Source organism: Centruroides vittatus, unplaced genomic scaffold (assembly GCF_030686945.1).
Source record: "Centruroides vittatus isolate TY-2023 unplaced genomic scaffold, ASM3068694v2 contig_397, whole genome shotgun sequence".
In the NCBI taxonomy this organism is placed as follows: domain Eukaryota; kingdom Metazoa; phylum Arthropoda; class Arachnida; order Scorpiones; family Buthidae; genus Centruroides; species Centruroides vittatus.
Window position 1 is genome coordinate 1,533,746 of NW_027122212.1, and position 22,888 is coordinate 1,556,633.

At 31.7% G+C, this 22,888-nt stretch overlaps 1 protein-coding gene across 1 annotated transcript in view; it reads right to left on the reverse strand.

Annotated features, from left to right (window-relative positions):
- SCAP (SREBP cleavage activating protein) overlaps nucleotides 1-22,888 on the reverse strand; it is a 71,942-nt gene that overhangs the window by 774 nt on the left and 48,280 nt on the right. Inside the window, 18 exon segments of the mRNA XM_067271412.1 lie at nucleotides 63-125; nucleotides 204-416; nucleotides 483-563; nucleotides 633-790; nucleotides 3,610-3,692; nucleotides 3,776-3,861; nucleotides 3,935-4,391; nucleotides 4,471-4,586; nucleotides 4,654-4,940; nucleotides 5,019-5,137; nucleotides 10,954-11,021; nucleotides 11,024-11,157; nucleotides 11,297-11,399; nucleotides 11,474-11,633; nucleotides 17,992-18,116; nucleotides 20,882-20,980; nucleotides 21,052-21,146; nucleotides 21,221-21,333. Of these exon segments, the coding sequence (XP_067127513.1) occupies nucleotides 63-125; nucleotides 204-416; nucleotides 483-563; nucleotides 633-790; nucleotides 3,610-3,692; nucleotides 3,776-3,861; nucleotides 3,935-4,391; nucleotides 4,471-4,586; nucleotides 4,654-4,940; nucleotides 5,019-5,137; nucleotides 10,954-11,021; nucleotides 11,024-11,157; nucleotides 11,297-11,399; nucleotides 11,474-11,633; nucleotides 17,992-18,116; nucleotides 20,882-20,980; nucleotides 21,052-21,146; nucleotides 21,221-21,333 (2,560 nt within the window).

A 22,888-nucleotide genomic window follows, 5' to 3' on the forward strand; every position in this document is an offset into this window, starting at 1 on the left:
CGGTTACGCTTTATAAAACAATTAACAGAAGAAATAGCAAAGGTTTTATTAAATGAACTCACTTCTTTGGCAGTAACGATGACGTTATTAGTAAGTAGGACGACGTTGTGACATATACTGTAAGGCTGCGGAAGAAAAAACCGGGATTTTACGATAAATTTCGATTTATAAGAGCTCTGTTTAGAAAGTTTTATCGACCTGACCTGATGAATCGTATGTAACAAGTGACCTTGGCACTTTTCCCAGATGCACATGCAGTCGTCCAAACCGTAACTAATTACGTACATATACGTGGTCAAAAGGGTCCTGACCGCACCCCTGTGCGCGGCCAAACTGTAAACGCAGGTACCGGTGAGAAGATCCCACACGCAGATCATTCCGTCTTGACACCCGCTGGCCGCCGACGAGGTGGGATTCTGCGCATTAAATAAGTGTTACCGCTCAGAATTGGATTTTACAATTTACGGTAATGGTACGCTTACCTGGTCCATGTGTAATGCGGTTACGCCACCCGAATGGCCGTGGAGAGTGTATATACAGACGAGAGATTCGTATCGAAATACCTAAAATTATTAAAAACACTGTAACTCGGCCGGAAAAACCGCGGCTTAAATATAATCGTGGGAAATTACCTTTACGAGATGATCTTGACTACCCGTGATAACGTGACCTCCTCCGACCACTAATCTCACGATAGGTTGAGTGTGAGCGTGGATACTACTGGACAGACAGCATTTGAATTTCGTATTCTGCGTCGACGAGACCACGGGAGTCGACACTCCGTTTATTTCTGTAATAGAAATTTAAAGCCAAAAGTATTAAGCCCGCACGGCGATTATTATTTAAATTATCGCGTCTGTAAAAATTTACAAAAAAAGTCATTTTAACGAATGGAAGTCATCCGACAAACAAACATTACCATTTAAATTAACCTATTAAGTTAAAATAAGTCGGAAACTTGTAAAAATTCCAAGAGCGATATTCGGAGAACAAACAAAAAAGAATTACAGTGGACCCTCGATATAACGCGCATGTTGGGCGGGAAACAACACCCGCGTTATACCGAGCGGCGCGGTGTAACGCGGTTTACCTCTAGCAATAATGTCAAGCTTTTCTTTCACAATGTAAGCTTTTCTTTTACTCATCATGCATACAATAATTAAACACTGTTCTAAATACATTCAGGAACTCAATACATAAACAATTACTCAATACGCAGTAACAATAAAATGCGCTACTCATTAACGCTGCACGGACCTGTATAGACGGGTTTCACATTTTCACATGTTTATGAAAATGACATTGTGACATTTTCACATGTCACAACGGGCACATGTTTATAAGCCCGTGTTTGAACTTATCGCGTCGCAAACATCGCCCGCGCTATAACCGAGTGCGCGGCATAGTGAGCAGCGCTATAACGAAGGTCCACTGTATTATAATTAACGGGACGTGATTTGATTTGATGAACCGAGGAAATAGGCACGAAAAACGAATACGTAGTTCCAAACTTCGCAATTGTCACGTCGCTGCGGAACCATATTAGCGAGGTTGAGGCCAGTCAGTGGAATCATGCTCGACAATCCACACGTCATTGTCAAACTTCTAGGCTTACAGGAAAGCGGTGCTTAAAGTCCGACGTACACGTTTTCGCATTTAAAACTTCGGCCTCAACCTCGCTATTTCCTCCAATGGCAACGACGGCAGTTGGAGGAAATACGCTAACACTAATTCCATTATGTCATATTAACGTTCTATTAGATTGACGTTGCTGTTAGCAAATGCTCGACGGGTCGACTTGGCTCCATCGCGTTAACTATTACAATAATGCAATAATACCGAAAATCCAAGAGAAAATTACGCGCCACTCTTTCGAAAGACATCGCTTTTCCCGTGCGAGATGCCAACACCGAATTCCGGTATTAATTCGAAAGAACCCGACAAGGAAAATTCGACTTGAATAGACGGAAGACGGTGATACAGGCCTACGACTATAACTTACTTCGTTACGAAAGAAATTTACCGCGGCGGAATCTCTGGTAGCCTGTTTCCGGGAAAAAAAATCTGTCTGCCAGCGTGTAAAAATTAAGATGGCGTTTAATATTCGAATAAATACGTTTTAATAAATTCATAAAATTCCGTAACAACATTATAAAAAAGAACTAGTTTCACTAGTTTAGAGACAACGCTGTAATACCAAAATTCGTCGGAATAGGCATCGCTGAGTAATCGTTACACCGAATATGCAGTTATTTGATTCTCTTCTGTTGGAGTCTACTCCAATTATAAGTGTAAGAACAAAATCACGCTCTGGCTACTTTGGACATCACTGTCCCAAAGGAAGTGAAATTTAAATGGCATTTAAAAAAAATTGAGAAACTACAAACTAACTATGGTAACGTCCAGAATGTTCGTTACGTTATGGCAACGCAACACTTGGGCGATCTTCATCGGGGAATGCCTTCCAGGTGGTCTTTTAAGGGAAACTGGTCCCTATTTAGGCGTTACAGACGTGGAGAAAACCTGGAAAACTCCACGTGGCCAGCTCATCCGAGCGAGGCGCGAACCCACAATCGAACTCCAAGTGTTCAGGGTACGAAGACCGCTTGGCCACTGGTGGACCTTAACGTCCAGAATGACAAAATATCTTGTGATAAATTACAATAACTTAAATTTGGTACATCAAACTATATCAAACATTTCGAATGTTTCTAATGAGAAATTTCAGATTAATTGTTAAAAATACAGTGGAACCTCGCTTAACGAGTATTTCGCGTAACGAGCAAAACAAATTGTAACAATTTGCCTGGCTTAACGAGTGACGAGGAGAGGGGAAGTCCAGAATTGTGCGCATGCGACATGCTCCATCAGTCTGTGTTTAGCATTCGTTCCACTAGCATCTTAGTGTCGCTTGTGATCACACATTTTTCCAAACTTGTGTTCACACATATTACTTATAAACATCAACAACCATAGCCTGTTATATAATAAACACGCCAAACGATATGCCAAATTCTTGGGTCATTAAATTTAATGACCGATTCCAAATTCCTTAATGACCGATTAAGTTTTAGAAATGTCTGAATTAAAATTTAACTATTTATAATTATTAAATTTAATACAAGATGGAAATATAACTGCCTACCTCTAGTATAATTAATTAATTTCTAATGTTTAATTATAGTCTTTACATAACCCAAGAATTTGGCATATTGTTTGGAGTGTTTATCAAACATATTAGCTGTGATTTTTTTTGTTTCTGCAAATCGAATTCATTCCAGGATGGTTCATTCCACACTAGAAGAAAAGATTATGATGATTCACGCTTCTTAACAATGTATATTGTACAATTTTTTTTGAATAAACGTTATACATAAAACATTTGAGCATTTTTTTGGCGTGGAACGCATCATCGTATTTTACATTAATTTCTGAGAAAAATTGTTTCGCTTAACGAGTGTTTCGCTTTACAAGTAAGACTGGAACGAATTATACTCGTTAAGCAAGGTTCCACTGTAATTGAATAGCAATCAATCACTGGCCAAATGTTATGAAAATATTTTGCTTTGTTATACTAATTAAATATAAATATATATATATATAAATTACTTTTAAATAGCTCTTCATTATGATACTCCGAATTATTTAATACGAAAAATTCCAAAATGCCGTTTAATCTTGCCGCAATTATCCTGTTAAAAAATTGAAAAATTAAGTAATGTGAATTTTCGTTGCAAAATTTTAACTGTCGAGCATTTTAACGAGAAAAAGTCACCTGTTTTCTATTAAATAAACCGACGTAATTCCAGAATCGTTATCTTCATAAACAGCCTGAAGCTGGCCAGAATTTGTATCCCAAACCTGAAACGGGAGCGACCTGTTAATATCAGCGATTTTTGAAATGATAGATTTATACCTTTTACCGGCGACGTACTTCCAACCGTCCCTCCGAACAACCCAAGACCAGTCGATCCTGTTTGCAGTCCATACACCACACGGGTTGATATTTTAGAGACGAATATTTTGTATTCAAATATCTCCTAGGCTCGTTTTCGGTTAAATGTCCGACATTTATATCGTTTGATTTATTTAAATTACTGTTTTTGTCCACGTCTTTCTCCACGTTTAAATTTACGTCCTTTTTAACGTCCAGACATTTACAATATTTACTAAAATCGTAACCCGAACGATTCTTGTTTCTTAACTCGAACTCGGAGCAAGACTGACTCGTCAGACTAATGCGATATTTATTGTTGGAAACAGATTCACTAGTTTGGTTATTTGGAATGTTTGATTCACATTCGACAGAAACGGACAAACAGTTGTTAGAACCTGACGACACGCTTCTACTTCGATGAACAAAATTCTCATTTTCCTGTTTATTGGATCTTCTAAAATACATGGAATGGTTTCATTATATCGGATAAAATTAACATTCTTATAACAGCAGCAAGAAAAGAGAATTCCTACTTTGCCCTCTTGATGATTTTCACACATTCGCCAGAAAGTGCATCCCAGATGCAAATATCTCCTCCTAAACAGGAACTGGCAACGATGTTTTCTTCTGCAACAAAATTCTCAATTTCCTGAAATAAATTTTTTATGTCAGCGTTTAATATTTACGATAAATTATATTAGAAAAGCATTAATCACATAAGAATGCCCCTGTAGTTTTATGGGGAATGTCTCAGAAATAAAGTAACTATCCGATTCGGAACAGGTATACTCTTCTCTCGCAGAATTATTCAACTTTTGATGAGACCAGGAACTTCTCCACTCCGCATAATGCCGAGAACACATACAACGATACAAAAGAACCATGACGTAGACAATAAATATTATACTCGGAATGGATAAAGCGATGGCAAGAGCAACTTCCGCCGGAGACGAAGGATGATAAGGTATATCGAGAACAGGCGGATCGTCGAATTCTGAAGAATCTACGAAAATCATGTTTTTTAGTAAAATTTATTTCATTTCGTACTTTTTAAATCTAAATAAATCTGCAATATTGGCACCTGAAAATTTCTGGTTATCTTTAGATTTATAATAGACTTCGGCAGGATGTCGCAATTTTAGAGCAATATCTGGATCTACGGGAATGGAAAGATGGATGGTGGGCAGCATACTGATGTAACTATAAAAATGTAATTATAATTTATTTAATATTCATTATCTACAAGTGAATGATATTCATAAAATATAAAATTTCGGCTAATTATGAAAACAGTGATTATAATTTATAGATAACATGCAGTAAAAGTAATAAATTATCAATTAAAAATGTTTATAAAATTAAATTCAAACAACTACGAGGATAATCCCAAAAGTTAGGTCTCCTATTTTTTAGAAAAACAAAGAAACGTTTATTTTCAATAATGTTTACATCATTTTAAAGCTCGAACATTTATCTATTTTTCTACATAATCGCCATTTCGGTCGATGCATTTTTGTAGGCTCTGTGGCACTTTTGTACGCCCATGTCAAGCCAGCTCGCCGCCATGTCGCGGAACCCATCTTGCTGCACATCTTCCGATATTGCAACTTTTCCGTTAAAATTCTATGAATAGTGCTTCGGGAAACCCCAAGAACCAAAATGCAGAGATTATACAGAGTGATCCGCCGATCTTCGCGAACGGTTTGCTCAACCTTCGCGACTATTTCGTCGGAAATTGACGGTCTCCTGCTTCTTTCTTCGTCGTGAATTTCAGTACGATCAGCTGCAAACTCCCTACACCACTTGCGGACGTTTCTGACATCCATGCAGGCCATACACTTCCATCAATTGGCGATGCATTTAAATCGGTTTAACACGACATAGCGGAAAGCTGGTATGAAATGGGCATACTAAAAGTGCCACAGCGGCTACAAAAATGCATCGACTGTAATGGCTATTATGTAGAAAAACAGATAAATTTCGAGCTTTAAAGTGATGTAAACATTTCTGTTTTTTTTAGAAAATTTTATATTTTTAATTGGATAAATTTTGTTTTTTTTTAACTAGAGGCGGCCAAGTAGCTTAAAAAGAAAGGTCAGATCGTCCAAATGTTTTAATCTAAAAGCATGTAATAAATGGTTGTCTTTTGAATCGACTGTGTCTTTAATTTACAAAAAATGATGTAAACATTATTGAAAATAAACGTTTCTTTGTACTTCTAAAAAATAGGAGACCTTACTTTTGGAATTACTCTCGTATATTGTTAGCAGGAATTAGAATTAAAAGTCTAGCGTAATAGTTATAGGCATATAAATCTGATCAGTGGTACCCAAACTACTGTTCACCGACACAAGTTAATCCAGCATACCAACGTATTTGACACATCACTCGATGAACATAGAAATAGGCCTATTTCGCCTATATAGGGAATTTACAGAATATTTATTCTCATCTACCTAAGACTTATGTACGTACAATTTGACCCACCAACTTAAAAGGTTGGGCACAACCGATCTACATCAAAGCAGTGTATTAATGCTGTTAAACTTTTGCTGACTATCATTCAATTCTGGAATTGCATTTGCCAAATACAATTTATACAGTATTGTAAGAAACCATTGTGTTTACATTACACTTGTATGTAAGTATCCTTGATGTAAGAATATTAGATTATGAAAAATGGCTATAAAGAAAATTAAAGACATCAGGAATCACCAAATGTTTTGTGGTCTATAATCTAACTCGGGTGCAAATGGCCAAAAATAATGTGGCTACCTGTCTCGTGCAATGGGCTTGGCTAAAAAAAAAGGTCATGGTGTACCGGGACAAACCGGCCCTAATTGAAGAATGTAGAACACAAAGCACCACCAGAATACTAGAGCATATATACATTTATACAGTATCTAAAAGTGTCATATTATTAACACCAAAGAGGCTATGAATATGCGAGATATCCAGAAGCCAATTTTAGATAAAATAGATGTAAAGAAACCTGTTGGCAGAATATTGAGAGAAACAGAATAACTTTAATAAGAAAATAATTTTAAGTTAAAATTGATACTAGTAAGATTTTAACTTAAACATTAAAAAATAAAGTATTATACATGGTGTACCATAAGTCTGGACACATACGAGTTTCTCATATTACTATTTCTTTCGTTAGTGGTGAAAACGTGTCGCAGACTATGGAGGATCAAATTATGGGGACATACAGTCTTTGAGAACTGGATGGAGAATTTGATAGACTCCTCTAGACGCCAGATAAATCACACACAAATGTGTCAGTAAGCTTGTGGCCAAATTTAAGAAAATTGTCACAAGATGCAGTGGATGCCTGTTGTAGAAATCCTGATCTCACTCGATGTGCATTGAGGGGACTTCTGCAGACTCTGTGCGAAATGAGCCAACACTTCAACACTGCCTTCCTGATCTGCAACAGTCTGCTGCAAGACCTGCCACACTTGCTCCCACTTTCCTTACATTTGGCAATGAACTTGCTGACACATCTGCAAGTAATTGGTCCATTATCTGGATGGAACCTATCAAATTCTCTGGCCACTTCTCAGTGACCACGAGTCCATGCAATCAAAATCACTCGAATTCGTTTCTCCATAGTCTGTGACATGATCTCTCTATAATGAAAGAAAAAGTGAAATAAAAAACTCCTGCAGATCCAGATTTATGGATACCCTCTATCTTAATTTACATTATTATTTTTAAATTTTAAAACTTATTATTTAAGAAATCTTAAACAATTTTGCAATTGTACTTAAATGATAAAAAATATTCTATGTACTGTTCTAAAAGTTAATTTCAATATTTTTGTTCCTTTAGATAAAGATTGCTATTCTAGGAGATAATTTTAAATTGTCCTTATGTCAACAGCTTGTTATTCTACATTTCATTTTATAAGCTATTCTTTAAATCTTAAAACTGTTCTTAACTGACGATGGCTATAAGTCAGCCAAAAAAACGTTTTTAATTAAAGAGTATGTGTTTGGTAACCTTAATATTTTGGTTAATATTTATAGAATTTAAGCAAATATATATTTTAAAGAGATAGTGATTAGTTATTAAATTATAAAAATCTTTAATTTTAACATGAAAAGAATTTAGATTCTGTCATAATTTTTAAAAATTTCTTTAGATATCTTCAATATTTTAGCATACAAATTCCTTGATTATGAAATTCGAGAAAAACAATTTTATTTCTTAAAATTAAAAACATTTCCATATATTATTAACATATTAAGTTTTATATACAGAGAGATCAAAATGCTTAAATTTAGTATTTCTATTTAGATGGTAATTTAATTTTCTTCTAAATTAAATTCAGCTTTTTTTTTTTTTTTTTAACATTCTTTTAGCAAATGATAAAAACATGGCTAGTTTCTCTGAAGAGTTTTCTATGAAAGTATCAGATATGCAAAATACTGACTGTTGAATTTTGGAGGCAAGTCTCTCTCCAAATGAATGAGATACAACATGAAAATATATATATCTTTGCCAAAAATATTTAAAAAAAATAATAAAGTAAATTTTATCTAATTTTTTTTTTGATCCACAATTTAACACAGTGGTTCCCAAAGTGGGCGCTACCAGCCCCCTGTGGGAGGTAAATCTAGGGGGGCGCTGGAGGCAGGGTATTGAACAGTGACCAAAGGCAAAAGTTGGGGTCACTGACAGCTGTTAAATGGATAAGACGAAACATTGCATTTAATGGTTTCCAGATGTTGAGACAATGTACTGTACGGTAAGGGCACAAAGTGTGAGATTCATAGAAAAGTTTTCCTAAGAATATTTCCAATCCTTTCTCACACAAGAGAAAATGGGTTATGGGGCATTGGGTATAACTTTATGGAACAAAGGGGGCAGTGGATCGAAAAAGTTTGGGAATCACTGATTTAACAGAATAATCTTGTATGGAAAATAATATTTCTATTTGTTACAAATTTCAATACTATTCATTTCAGAAAAATGTTTAGTTTAATGTAACTAAAATAAACAAATTAGAAGTTTTATTTATATAAAAACATTTAAAACTTTAAAGTTCTATTATATTAAAAAAAAATTCAAATAAATTACTAATATGTAAATAAAAGTGAAATGAAATGTTTATTATTAGTTTGAAAACTAAAATAAATTACATTTCAAAACTACTTAAAAATATTAACAGAAAAATCATTGAAATTTTCCCTGAAAAATAATTTTTAAGAAATATTTACACAAATTAAAAAAGAAAAAAAAAACATTACCAATTAATAGTTCATTACAGACTTTATGAATATAGAATAATTTTAAATGTGTGCATAATTATCCTATATTTTTAAAGTCTGTGATGAATTTTTGTTACTCAATATCTTGGTTCATCATTTTAACTAATCAATCATAAATCATTTGAAGTTATGAACTTTAAATGCATTAAATATATTTTAACTGTTAAGTTCCTACTTTTGAACAGTGTAAACTGGTCTGTAATAAATTACCAATATAAAAAGTCTAATTTTACTAATTAATACAGATGACAGTTATAAATAGCTGTAAAATATGTAAAGTAATGGAACTTTTTTATGCAAAACTGATTCATTAAAACATATATGAACAATACCATAAATAAAATATGATAAAACAAATTACAGATGGAAATCAAATATTTTGATAAAAGCATTAATTATGATTATAAATTTATGTAATGGGGTGAAAATTTATTTTGTATGAAAATAATTAATCAACCTTTTATTATAAAAAGCAAAAACTAGTATAAATAGGAAATTTTTATTAAAACAAATATATTAAATAAGATTTTCTACTTAAACTTTAAATAATAAGTACTATTTGTGCATCTCTTAAAATGTATTGCTAACTTCAAAAAGCAACTTATAAATTAATCAAGTTATAATTTTATCATCCCACTAAAATCAATGGATTGCTTTGGATCAACTTTTCCCACAAGAAATAACATAAATTGGATATATTGCAAACTACAGATCTGTCAATTGCAGACAGGTGTGATCAGCAATAAGAACAGCCAGCATATATTAAAGACTAGTAAATGAGCCAGCGTTGCTTGGGCAAGCGATTTGGATGATTTGGTAAACATTGTATGTTCGGAAATTAAGTTATTACTATCAATGGTAATCTTCAACAACCATAGTAATTGTTATATAACACATACCCCTTTTTGTTGAAAATCATTTTACTGCTTCAAATGAATGTTTTCATCCTGATCAATTTTTTTGAATGTTTACAATCATTCTATAATCGAACCAATATGCAATAACAAATTCAAATTTAAAATGGTTCAAACATTTAGTTAAAAAATCAAAATATATAAAAATATAACAATGTCTGAAGTGTTATCAACTGAATACACCTAAGTACTCAATGAAGGCTAAACATAGTTAAAAACAAAGAACTGCATCTAAAATAGTACAGTAGAAGCCATTCTTCAGGTTAAGCCTTAATCCTTTCCCTTTGCCCCGTGAAGGGGAATTTTGAAAAATCCTTTCTTAGTGTGCATTTTCATGACATACCCTAACTGTGTACCAAATTTCACCTCTTTAGGTTCAGCAGTTTGTCTGGGCAATGATGAATCAATCAGTCAGTCACTCAGTCAGGACACGTAATTTTATATATTTAGATTAATACCGCAATTTAATTATTCATAAAAACTGCAAAGGTCTGGAGAGATTTGAATCTGGATTTTTCATAATGTTCAAAGAATCTTTTGTCACGTGATCATTACATTGTGTGTATATTTAAAAGCTTTTGTTAATGAAAGTTTTGTAGATTTCCCTATAAAAATTCAAATTTTTTCCAACAATTTCTCTATCTAGTTTATTGCATATCTGTTTTGATGTTAGCAGTTTTATTAATAAATTTTTATACAAAATTTCATATATATATATATATATATATATATGCATGCTAATACTTTTAATAATAAAGATATTAAATATTCAAACATAGAAAAAGAATTTTAAATTTTGGAATTTCTTCTTTAAGAAATTACTTGCCTTCCAGAAAGAGATATATTGTAACATCGAAAGAGCATAGACCAATAACTAGAAGGTAAACTTTGCCAATTATTAAGTTATGATGATAAAGCCAAAATTTCATGGGGCTGGTATGATCGCCTTCTTCTTCATTCCTTTCCGTATTCAAATCTGATCCTTTAGATTTAATAGAACTACCAGTCAAAGTGAAGAACAAAGGTGCCACTGAAAATACAATTATTTTATAAATTATTTGTTTGTTACATCCATTTAATTTTATTATATTATTGTTCATAATTTATTACATATTGTGTAATTAAATTTTTTTAATCTATTTTACAAGGATTATATTATATAAATTAACCTTGTTCACTAAGAGTTGGACCCAATCGAGTGGTGTTATCTGCAAGATGTCCAACAATTCCAGACTTGTATAATAACAGAAAAATCCAAAAAACTAGACAGATCTGAAAAGGAGAAAATAAAATGAGAGAATGCACTCAAATGCTATTTCAATAAACAGAATCAAAAAAATTTTTACCATCAAACCTCTTTGAACTATCCTAGTACGAGCCCAAAAGTATACAAATTTTAATCTTTTTGGTAATTTCACAAGTATAGGTGTTTTTCCATTTGCCTGATTAATTGGATATGAGTTTTGTTGAGAAACAAAAGGAGACTTTAGATGGGTGCTTCCAAATCTGCAGAATATAAAATAAAAATTAATATTAAACTAGATCTAATATTAAGAAATAAAAAATTTTTAAAATAATATTCCACACTGTAAAACTGAAAGTAATAAAAATGTAATAAATATAACCAATCCAATAATTACTCCAATTATCAAACAAATAGCCAAATAATAAAAGGAATCCAATGCCTTTTCAAACATCAGGGTAATGATGAAATTCAAGCTAATTTACAAGTGATATTGATTAGAATAACAGCCAACATAAACAGCTCAAGGTATTGCAGACGCTTGAAATTTTTAAAGCGGACATGAAGGACCATGTGTCAACTTTGAGATGGAAAGATAGATTTCCCAAGCATGGCAGGTCCTATTTGGTAAGCTGTTATAAAAGCATATTAAAACATCTGTGTGTGGACACCTCCCATTTTTCCTTGTAAGGAAAAACGCCAACTCCAAACCCCTCCACTATCCAGCTCCCCGATGGTCACTACACTAACAACACTGAGGAAACTATCATGCACATCCTTTTACCCTTCAGATGATTCACAGCAGGATGACAGCACACAAGTGATCATCAGAAGTTCTACACTCACTCCACCTAGCACAGACAATGACCATAACCTCACCTACATTGAGGTTTTGAATGCCATCTGTTTGCTCATCGATAACAAAGCCCCAGGCCTTGATGGCATAACCACTAAGATGATAAAACACACATTTGAGGCCAATCCTACAGCATTTGTTATTCTCTTTAATATCTCCTTGAATACTAGCTTTTCCTACTCAGTAGAAAAGCTAGTGTTAAATTGATTCCCAAACCCACCAGCAATAACACTTACAAAAAATAGAGGCCAATCTGCCTTCTCCCAACTCTGGGAAAAGTATTAGGTGATCTAATGATTAATGGGATCACTTAGCATCTAGCAAGCGTAGAGCCCAGCATCAGAATCAGTTTGCTTCTCTGAAAACAAAAGTACAGTAGATGCCACCCACCAGGTCGTTAATTACATCCATCAGGCTAAACATAATAATCAGAATATGGCAATAATCACTATTGACTTTAGAGGTGCCTTTGATCACGCCTGGTGGCCTACTATCTTACACACATTACACACTCATCAATGCCCTCAAAATCTTTACAAACTTCTTCAAACCTATCTTAGTGACAGGAGTGCAGGTGTTTATACAACACAAAATAACAATCATACCTATCACTCAAGGCCGTCCTCAGGGATCCAGGTCTGGTCCTGGTCTCTGGAACATAGCCTATAACTCTATTCTGCACTCAAACGACACCCTGCCTCCTGCATACAGGACTATGCGGATGATACAATTATCCTAGCTTCACACAGGAACAGTGAAGGCTTATACCCTATTCACATTGCACATTTTAAGCGGGATTAAGATTTAAGCAGAATTAAGTTAAGTCGCATTGTCGAAAACAAGATTAACTACTCGTTCACACTAGATAATTAAAGCGAATTATTCGCTTAGCACAAGCTTAAGTACATGTGGGTGTACATAATATTACATTTTAAATAAAATCAAACTTTTGCTTATTTTTCGTAAATCTTCATAAATTAATTTATATTTAGTAATTTAAATTATAAATAACTTATTTAAAGAGCATAAGACGTTAGTTAGGAATTATTGACATTTATTATCAGTGATGTTGTTGTCGTTGGCAGCACCATTCTCTCAATGTTTATATCACTTTAGCAATAGAACTGTGATAAGAATGGATTTTTGACAGAAATTTATATATATATATATATTTTTTTTTTTTTTTTTCGTAAACAAGAAATTTATATTATCATTTAAACTTCTTGTTCCGAAGCAGCATATACATGCTAACAGAGAAGAGTATCGTTTGTTCGAACATTTGTACCTGTACATCTGCTTCTGCCATTATTTTTGAACTTGTGGCAGCCCTCGTGGAAGCTTGAAGCGACTTAAGCTTCTTTGAGAAAGCGATTTAAGCTGAGCCAGTTGTTGGTAGTTAAACCGGTTTAACATTAAGTCAGTTTCGTTCATATTTCATACCTTAAGCTGGCTTAAAATGTACAGTGTGAATAGGGTATTACAGGACATAAGCAACAACATTCTCAATAACATTCACCAATGGAGTATTAAGCATAGGCAACCCATTAACACAGACAAATGCGAAAGCATAATAGTTGGTAGGAACGTGTCACTTGTCAGGAAGCTTACCCTTCAAATAGGTGCTCACAGAATAAAGCAAACAACAGAAATTAAATATTTACATGTTATTCTTGATGAGAGACTTAACTTCACACTGCACATCAGATACATCACGGACAAAGCTAAATATTCGGCCAATGCCCTCATTAGTATTGCCTTGGCCCTAACGCTACTAAACTTATTTACAAAGTTGCAATTCAGCCAGCACTCCTCTATGCCATATAGGTCTGGGGCCACGTGGCTGCCAAAGTCCATAACCATAAAAACGGTTATCTATTCAAAGGATTGCAGCTCTCTGCATTTGTAAGGCTTATAGGACAACACCCACTAGTGCCCTTTTGGTAATGTCAGGATTGACCCCTATTGACTTAGAAATTAAATGCATTATTTGGCAGGAAAATCTCATCACCTTACCCTGGCAAGATTATAGTGACTTGGATGTCGACAAAATGATTAGAGAAGGTAAGATTCCCCCAGTTTGACCTTGATCGAGAATATCAAAAAATTCAGCATCAACAAAACTACCCTCCCAACTTATGATTACCACCTCTCCCATCAGCTTGCCCCTGACATTTACTTTGAAGATCCAGGTGATCATCCCATGTTTAGGATTTACACTGATGGTTCCAAGATGAATGACGAAGTGGGTGCTGCTTTTGTAGTTTACTCTGACTTAGGTTGCGAGCTTCACAACACTTGCTTCCATCTAGGTACACATTGCTCAACAGCACAGGCAGAAACTTTAGCTATTTATATGAGCCTAATCCACATTAGGCATAGAAAGGACAAAAGACACTACTTATACTATCGCATTTATTCTGACAGTAGGGTAGCTTTACCCAGGATTGCGATGTCTGATAGCCGCTTAAAACTTGTCCATCTCATACACTACATCCTCAGATACTTAGACAACAACATTAGAATAGATTTCCAATGGGTCCTGGTCATGCAGGGGTTCTTGGCAACGAGAATGCTGACCATCTCGCCAAACAAGCTGCAAAGTCTTCAGTCACTAGTACTTTCAGTTAAATTCCTTCCTCATACATCAACAATCATGTCAAGAAGCAACTCTTCATTCTTTGGCAAGACAGCTGGGACCATGACACCACTGGTAGGCTCACCTACACTTTCATCCCCAATGTTGACACTACTGCGATTCTTTGCCACTTTTACCCTAGTTACACCCTCACTCAACTACTTACGGGACATGGCAACTTTAAGCAATACTTGCATAGATTTAACCTTGGGGACAATCCACAATGCAATTGTGGTATTCAGAAGGACCGAACACCGCTTCACTTAGTTTTTCACTGCAATAGGTATAATCACATTAGGGATAGTTTAATGAGAGCTGCTATTCTTGAAGGGTACAACTGGCCTTGCAACCCGCACCAACTCATTCATACGTGTACAATGTTCCATCATCTTCATATCCCTTAGTGCAGCTCTTGAGAGTGCTCACTCCAGGGGCATGGATGGCAATTAGCTTTCCCTTGTTATGTTTCAACTGTTGGTATATAGCTGCCTTTCAACTTTATATTCAATTCTTATTTTCTGTCTTCTTTTTCAGTCAAAATTCAGTCAGTTTAAGTTAGTCCTAGTTACAAGTTAGATTAGGGGACTCTTAGCTTATTTTCTGGTTACGTTAGATTAAATTAGATTATTTGTAAGCTTCTGTCATCTGATTAGGTTTGTTCTAGATTATGGTAGGTTAATTTAGTTAGTGAGTAAGTTAATTGTTGCTTCGAACACAATAAAGTACTATAAATTTATGGATGTATTTTTAGTAAATCTAAATTTGATTAAGCAATATTTCAAATCTTCCATCATTAACAATAGAAAGCGATGATAGAAGGAAGGGTCTACTTGTAATATCAATTCTTATTTATGTTAATTAGCTTAATTCTAACTTATATTTTTTGATATGCTTACTAATATTTGAAATTTCACTTTATAATTTTAAATTCAATACAATGGAACCTGGTTAACTTGAACTGGGATAACTTGAAGTTGCATTTATTCAAAGTCATTTTCTTTCTCCTGTCCTTTAGCATGGGATTAGCATATTAAATCAAACTGGTTAACCAAAATGGGGTTTTGATACAGTATTTTCATAAACTCTCCAGAATTTAAATTTTTCATTAAATGAAATAATTAACATTCATCTATAAATTAACTAATCAGAAACTTTCTATATAATGTGTAAACCACTTACAAATAAAAAACTTTATGTTGTGTGATGGAGGCATTCATATCTGTTGTGTGATGGCTTTTAGACAGTATGTGACACATACTGTCTAGATATTATAACTGCTGTTTGAAACTGCTTTTATTTTATTTTATTTGATTGCTCATAAATTTCTCTGAGTAGCTGACATAATAAATAAATGGATTTTTGATAAATTAATTTTTAAAAAACTATTGTAATCTGACTATGTAAAAATTTTTAAAATATAATGAGCAATTATTTATTGTGACATTCATCACAACAGGCTGCAATTTTTAATCATATTTTTAATTTTTTTAATTTAAAATATATGCTCTCCACCTCTAATTAGTACTGTAATGTCTTGCCCTGTACAACATACTTTCCTGTTTGCGATGGAGTCACGCCAGTCATCTATTAACTACTTTCAGGAAAAAAGTGAATTGAAATAACACAACTTTTGATTTGCATCCGAAGTTCTTATATAGTTAATCAGGGCCTCCTGACCTTACAGTTTTCATATCTGATCTAGGATTTCATCTATCTAACTCCGTTCTTGAGATTAAAAAAAGACAGATGAACAAATGACAGTAGGAATTTATAAATCAACAATTTTTACTTCCCTGGCTGTTATATATAACAAGAGGGAAAGTATGGCCATCAGTCAAAAAATGTCCCCCCCCCAAGATTTTTACATTTTTGGACTTAGGACACCTTGAAACATGAACAAATGCATAACAATTTGAAAGTAATTTCTGTATGTATGGATGTTTGCGTGTGTGTTTGTGTGAGGCATTATTTTGTTCATCCTGCTTGAAGTTTAATAACTCCTGTGCTTTTTGTCAAAAATTTCTAAAATTTTGCAGGGAGGTTTGATTATTAGGGGAATGATGCTATTAAATTTTAGTAGTTAAAGGTTGAGATGTGGAGAAATAATGGGAGTCATGTGTATATCCTGTAGGGTCAGACTTGACAACTCATCCCTACCCTGAAAATTAAGCTTTTTCCCATTTTATGGTAGTTAAAAATATAAAAAGTTTTTCAATAAAATATGATAACAGATGGTGCCACCAAAATTTTAAATGTTGCCAGGAAAGTTGCTGGTTTATTTCAAACTGCAGCTTAATTAACAACTATAAAGTGTGTTAGGTTTGCGATAAAAAATGAAAAATAAACTGATTATAGGGGCAAACAAACACAATTTAAAAAAAATCCTTACTAAACACTTAGGAGTAAATGGATTAATCATTTACGAAAGCATTTCTCAGTAACTTATTTAACCATTTGGTTCAGCATTTTAGTTTCTGAATAACATCAAGCGGTTTACATTGACACAATGGTTCTATATAATAAAACCCACAGAAATATAGTGTGAATAGTTTATTATAGGTCAACAATAAACCAATACACAAAATCATAAATTTTAGCCAAACCTCCATAACTCAAAATTTTTTAATTTAAATTCCAAATTTTTTCTGATAGATTTGAGTTAACCAGGTTTCAATGTATTACACAAACTGTTTTTGTTATTTGTATTTTATTTAAACTGCACTTTTCCATGTAAATCCAGTTTAAAAAATTTCAATATTTCTTAACAATTTATGCTACTGGTACTAATTTAGAAAATTATTGAAATTATAATACATTGGTTTAAAACTATTATTTGGTAAAGTAGTTTTAAATGGATTTACAATGTATATGAGAACTTTAATTTATTAGATAATTTATAAATATTTAATATTTATGGTTAAAAATATAAGCTCCATACTTAACTATCCTGCTAAATTATTTTATTATATCATAGATGTTAAATTACAATTTAATACCTATGATATAATAAAATAATCTAATATGAAATGTTAACTTAAAAAACTGATCTGATAAATAATTTATATTCTATAGTTTTATAGTTATATGATATTTTAAAATGATTTATTTAAATACTTTTAATAATTATTACTTTGCTTTATGTATTGCAGATGATTCTAATGTATTTCCTCTGACAGATGAATATTTGTTATAAATATGACTCTGCTTTGAATTGAACAATTTTATATGATGACCATCCCTATGATAATCTGTTACCTGAAATTTATAAAATATATTCAAAAAATGTTTATTAAAATACAAAATATTAAAATTTCCAAAAATGGTAAGGAACAATTTTCATAACTAAATCAGGGATGCACAACCTGCAGCCTGGGGGCCCCCTTTCAATGTTTATATGGCCCACCAAGGTACAGGCCAAAAAATCCCTTCTTTCGAAGTTTTTAAGTATAGAACTTTTTCCCTTCCACAAAGTCATTAGCATCCAACTGTTTTATGACTTTCCCTGAAATGAGAAATGGGGGTTAAAGTTCTTCTATTTCTAGCTAAAACACTTTCTGGTTTAGATAAAGAATATTTCAAGTCTAATACATAGTATTATAATGATTTTTAAAAGAATCAAATAGAATAAAATGATGTCAATTTCCAATGTTATCAGGAAGTTTCTATTTTGGTGGAAACTTTTCCATTTTATGCTTCAGAAAACTTGCTTATTGGTCTAAATAGCATCAAATAACATAAAAATAAATGAAAACAGCGCTGAAAAACCATGAAAATGACTTTTTAGCATTTGTTTACATTCTAGATTCTGATTGGTATAGTCGAATTTGAATCAATCTTTTCTGAAAAGATGCTTATATTCATCAATCTAATGTCATTCAAACTAGAAAATACCTATCAGGTAATACCAATATCAATCAAAAAGGAATGTACAAAAGCAATAACAACCAATTATTTACAACAAAGTCCCTCCATAGATTAACTATAAAAAAAAAATGTTTAATTATTACATTGGCCCAAGAAAATTAATAGCTGGAATAGAGTCATACAACTAAAAGGACACTGAATGCACTAAAAAGTTTTGGATTTAATAATTATTTAAAACCACATCAAACTTCCCATGATTATCAACACTGTCCACGGCTAAAGTAACAGACTCCTTGTGTCAACAAAGAGGGTTGTAAAATGGTCTGGCCCCTGGTCAGTAAACTTAATCCTAACCTGGCCCTTCAGAAAAAGTTGTGCATCCCTGACTAAATGATAACTTATATATTTCTAGAATAATTTATTTTAAATATTTTCAAGTAAAACTTAAATATATAAACATTTCTCATAATTAAATGATTATATAATAATTAAATTTAGTTTAGCAATAAAATAATATTTATAATATAAATTACAGTAAGTTTGGAATTCTTAAATTAAACAATGAAATCAATTTAAGAATTTCAATTCTTTTAATTTTAGAAACATTACACAAAATTATATTTTTTTTATCATAATTCTTGCTTTTATATAAAATTCATCACTAAATTATGGATGCAAGCCAATAATGCAGTCTGTTTCTTATAAAACAAAGTTATTGATCCACTTAGTTGCTCATCAGTAAAAGCAATCCACATCTGAAACTCATCAACTTAAGAACTGTTTTAAATTGAATTAGTGATATAAAGAAGATAATTAATTATCACTATTACTTATTTCTGTAATAATAATATTTGTTATTGTACTGTTTTGTGATTAAAATGTATTCAAACAAATGTTACTTAATATATTCATATCACTGAAATTTTTGAAAAATCCAAATAAAATTAAACTAAATAATACATAGTTATTTATTATCTAATTGGTACATAAAATTCTACAAGAATAACTGATTAAACTATCTGATTAGCAGTTTTCAACATTAAAATTAATACACAGTAATTTCTAAAATAATTTAAATATTTTAGAAAATACAATTTTCATTTCACTTGATTTCTTTGGTCATTAGGAATACTTAATGTGATGAGCTAGAACTTACTAATAATAAGTCACACCTTCCACACTATTTACAGCAAAATGGTTTAATAAAATTTAACAAAACAAATGTTTCTGGCTACATTAAGAGGCCTGCTTTAGGTTTTAACAGTCTGAAATCAAATGTCTAAATAGTTTTTTTTTGTATTCTAATAGAAATAGTGTGGAAAGTGTGACTTATTACCAGTAGGAATATTTCTAACTCTTGTTTTCAGGTATCCCTCAATTGTTAAAAATACAAATAAAAAAGTTCTTATATATAGAATTACTTATTCTTCAATGAAAATAAAGAAATTCTTAATGTTCTATTATGAAAATTTTTAGAAATTGGTTTAATTTTCTTAAACTTTGACTTTACATAAAGGTGTAAATGACCAATTCTTTGAGCACGCACTCAAATCAGAAAACTAAATGAATTACATATAAACTATTTTATTATTGAGAAAATTCAGATGTATGCAAATTAGTTAAAACAAGATGGTCAAATTGAAATCATATTTCCTTTTACTGATGACCATAAGTTATATTATTGTCATATAACAAAATAATGTAATATAAAACCAAATACCTAAACCATAATCTGAATGAGAAAATTATAAATCATTTGTATGTGTTGTGTAAAATCAGTAAACTTGTAGCATAACAAACATTTCAATATTTTGTTGCACTAATTTCATAAAAATGCATGCTTCCAGAACATTATATATTTTAATCTATTAAGTTACTTTGGAAATTACAACTTATTTTAATTTTGTACACAGTACAGCATGTTACTTTTGAAAAATATCATTTTGTTTGTAACAAGAATGTTGAAAAGTAAGTTGAATAATCATTTTTTATGTAATTATTCTGTGAAAAATAATTCTTCAGAGTATGAAAAATACATTCATATAATTATTGTAAATAAAAAATTGACAAGAGACAATTTGTCTTCATTTTATTTCAGTAAATATATTATATATATGGAAAACAAATTCAAAATTTAAAAAAATTATAGTATTTACCTCAGTTCTTCCAATATCAATTGAAAGAACAGTTGTAAAAAACACAAGCTGAAGAAAAAAATCAGATAATAATCCAACTACAGCAAAAAGACAAAATTCCTATAATAAAGATTTTCAGTATTAATAACTTAAATAAATTAAAGTATATAAAAATATAAGATAAAGTTTACCTGAATAGCTGGCACAAATGTAAAAAAAGCAAATGTTAAAAGTGCAAGTTCAGTAAATAAATTTTTTGTAATGGACCAGCCTTCTTTACTTAAACCTGAAATCATCATAAAGTAAATATCATAGACTTATTTCATTTCATTTAAAGAAAACATAGGATTTAGAACTGACCTTGAGCTAATCTCACTTTTGTGTCGAGATGATCTGGAGTTGAAACAACTGATTTGGTCAAAACTAACATATTTTCTAATCCAATAATGACTATCAAGTAGGGTAATATTTCACTAGAAATAAAATAAAATTTACTTACTTATTTTTTTAATTTAAAAAATACGAATAATCCTTTAAATAACATTTAGAAATTTTCCAATATTCTCTACTCATTTATTCAATTCAATTCTTTATTGTATAAAACTTGATTTGTTACAAAAGAGTTAAAGTGTAACATAAAACTGAAGTTTATACTATTTAACAAATTAATATAACAGTTTAGTACAAGGTAATACAAAATAAAATGCACAATAATAAACAATTTTTGGAAACACAATAAATTAATTATATCTTTCCAGGACTTAAATCTTGTCAAATTCTTTTTCTTACTTGCTTCTAATTTCACACAATGAAACAACACATGTTCAAGTTTCATACATTTGCATATTATAATTACTCAAAGTCTATCATTGGTCTACTATTATATATCCTAATATAATTTTGACCATATCAGCTGCAGAATTAATCATTTTACATAACAATTTATGTCTATAAACAAATAATCCTCACACAAAGTTGTTTTAATGCTACAATATAATTGAAAATGCTTGTTTTTTCCAACAAAGACCAAGTTTCTTGATGCTTTATTCACAACACATTCTCATAATTAACATTTGATAACTTTCAATCAAATGAGAATCTAGAGACAACCATAGAAAAGAGAAGTTATGTAAATCTAACAAATTTTTTGACACCAGTGACCAATTATCGATTATTGAACACAATTTACCAAGTTTGTTATACACTTTAATATAATTTTTATCATCTAATTTCAAAAGTATAATCCCAAATGAAACTATTGCTATTATTATAATTACAGATATTCTAGAAACACAACTCCAAAACACAACATGCAAGCTGGAATTTTATTATGTAACAAAATTTTTTGAAGATATACAGTAAGGCAAGAACAATTTCTATTTTATGGTAATAATTAATTGTAAAGAGTTACATACAAAATCATTAAGTGAAATAATGTACATTCTTGGCACTGAGTTCTATGAGGCCTATTCTTTCAAGAGCTAAAATAGCTCTTGAAAGAATAGGCCACATAAAACCTAGTGCCATTTTAGCCTTACCTATACTATAAATTTTAGCTTGTAAAATTTGTCAAGAAAATGAAAATAATACTCCTAAATATATGTAATTTGAAATGACTTGTAAAGACTGATTATTAAAAAAAACCATCTCTCTTTGGGTGACAGTCTACCTCCCCTCTCAAATATCATAACCTTAATCAATTATACCTGTATGTCCATAATACTATTTTAAATTATCACCATCTACTAGGACTTCTGTAAATTAGTAGGACATTATATTGATGTGATCGATAGGAAACAAAGCTGGAGCAATAATCAATATTAAAACAGTCTTTATTTTCATCTGTTTTACTTTTCTCTGTTTCTTTTTTTTTTTGTGTTTAGGACCCTTGGTCCCTCTTCAGCAAGTTTACAATGATCATTCACTAATATCCATAAAGATAACATCAAAAGTGCACTTTCTTGTGTCATTCCTTAATTGGAATGAGAAGGTGCACTTTTGGTCCAAAGACAAATGTCCAAGCACAAA